We start from the raw sequence: 1,703 nt of genomic DNA, 5'->3' as shown, positions 1-1,703 counted from the left end.
CACCAGCCAGGCCAGCATGAAGCCCCGCAGCTCTGTGGGTGGAGGCTCCCTCCCTGCAGGAGCAAAGAGGATGGCCAAAAGGACCTTCTCACACATTCCTCAGCCAGCCTGAGGATGCTCCCACTGGGTGGGTGCCACTGGCAGTGGGGGGGCTCCAGGTGCCCCCTGCAAAGCCCCCAGGAAGGTTTCTCAAGCAGCTTTTACCCTTGGAGGGGGGAAAGGGGCACAGACACCCCTTCCCTTGCTTCCCTGCTGTGGCCTCAGTCCTTCTCCTGCACCAGGCTCTCCTCTGTGATGCCCTGGGCCGCGAGCTCGGCCAGGACGTTGTCCAGGTAATTGATGTCGGGGTAGCCATGGCCAGTGAGGTTGGACCCAAACTCTGTCTTGTGGTGGATCTCGTTCCAGATCACTGTGTCCGACTCTCCCGTGGTACTGGAGGTCCCAATGGCGAAGATCAAGCGCCGGTCCCAGGCTACCAGCAGCAACGTCAGTACCTATGAAGCAGCAACTTCAGTACCTATGATGGGGAGAGATGGAGCAGGCAGCCAGGCAAACCCAGTGGGTGAAGTACTCACTCCAGCTCAGGGTATTCCCGATCATCCTGATATGCCCTGGCAATCGGGGCAACCCACAGCCAAGCCCTCCAGGGATCTCAGCACAGGGTCCCACCCCAACAGAAATAGCAGGACCAGGCCGCAGAACTCCCCCAGTGCCTGGGAACATTGCTGGGCTCCTGCAAGGCATGCCAGATGGGAAAACCTCCACCCCGATTTGCCTGTCTGCTTTTCCCTGTGATCCTAATAGTCTCTTCCCCTTGATACACCCTTAAGCCTTGGACAGTTCAAACTGCCCCAGTGAGCCCCTCACCTTTCTGCCCTTCTCACTGTCTGGCAGGTAGCAGTGCCGGGGGAAGCCGCGGGCAGTGAAGCTCTTCCCAGGGTTTGGATGCTCCGGTCCCTGCAGTGTGTGGAGTGTGAGAGAAACAAAAACCTTTCAAAGCTCAGGATGGTCTGGGCACAACATAACCCCTCAACCTCAAGTGGATACAGAGCTGCTCGCTGCTATGCTGGGTAGTCGCCCTTCAACATGGTGGCCCTGAACACCATCATCCCCCTGCCACCAAGCCGATGGGGCCAATGCTTTCATGGAGATGTACCCCAGACTTCCCACAACAACCTTACGGACAGGCAGCAACCAAGCCTGAGTCAAGGCCTGAGCTGCAGCATGACCCGGGGTGATGCACCGGTAGTAAGGGCCACCAGCCCCCACAAGGGACCACCCATGTACCTCCCTGGGCATAGCACCGGGCCACACCTGCACCCCTGGGGGGATGTTGTAGATGATGCGGATGGTTTTGCAGTCCGAGTGGCCAGGCAGTGCATGAGGGATGATGTGATACTCCATCTTCCCTGGAGGCTGTGTTCCCGTCTTCACCCCATAGATGGTTTTGCAGGTGGGACACTGCAGGCTTCCATCCTGAGAGCAGGAAAAGAGGGGAATATAATAAAACCAGCATCCTCCAGCAACAGCCAGGCCAGGCACTTCGTCCCTGAGCAGCACTGAACCGTAATTTTCATCATGAAAATAGTCATTTCAAAACCACTCAGGAAGTAGGGGGTAGGGCTGGGAGAATTTGCTGTAACAACCCAATTTTAGCCAAAAACCTGAGGTCTGCATTTCTCTTCCTCATCACTTTCACAGTC

The 1,703-nt window shown here is 57.0% G+C and overlaps 1 protein-coding gene across 1 annotated transcript in view; it reads right to left on the bottom strand.

Annotated features, from left to right (window-relative positions):
- Positions 1 to 260: 260 nt before the first annotated feature.
- The window catches only part of LOC104278942 (E3 ubiquitin-protein ligase DTX4-like), a gene marked incomplete at its 5' end in the record, with an annotated part of 3,005 nt that continues 1,562 nt past the window's right edge, over positions 261 to 1,703 (bottom strand). The window contains 3 exon segments of the mRNA XM_009876070.1: positions 261 to 494; positions 868 to 957; positions 1,315 to 1,476. Of these exon segments, the coding sequence (XP_009874372.1) occupies positions 261 to 494; positions 868 to 957; positions 1,315 to 1,476 (486 nt within the window).

This window comes from Apaloderma vittatum, unplaced genomic scaffold (assembly GCF_000703405.1).
Source record: "Apaloderma vittatum isolate BGI_N311 unplaced genomic scaffold, ASM70340v1 scaffold26429, whole genome shotgun sequence".
Taxonomy (NCBI): domain Eukaryota; kingdom Metazoa; phylum Chordata; class Aves; order Trogoniformes; family Trogonidae; genus Apaloderma; species Apaloderma vittatum.
The sequence above is the reverse complement of the archived record's forward strand: the minus strand, read 5'-3'. Positions and strand labels throughout refer to the sequence as shown.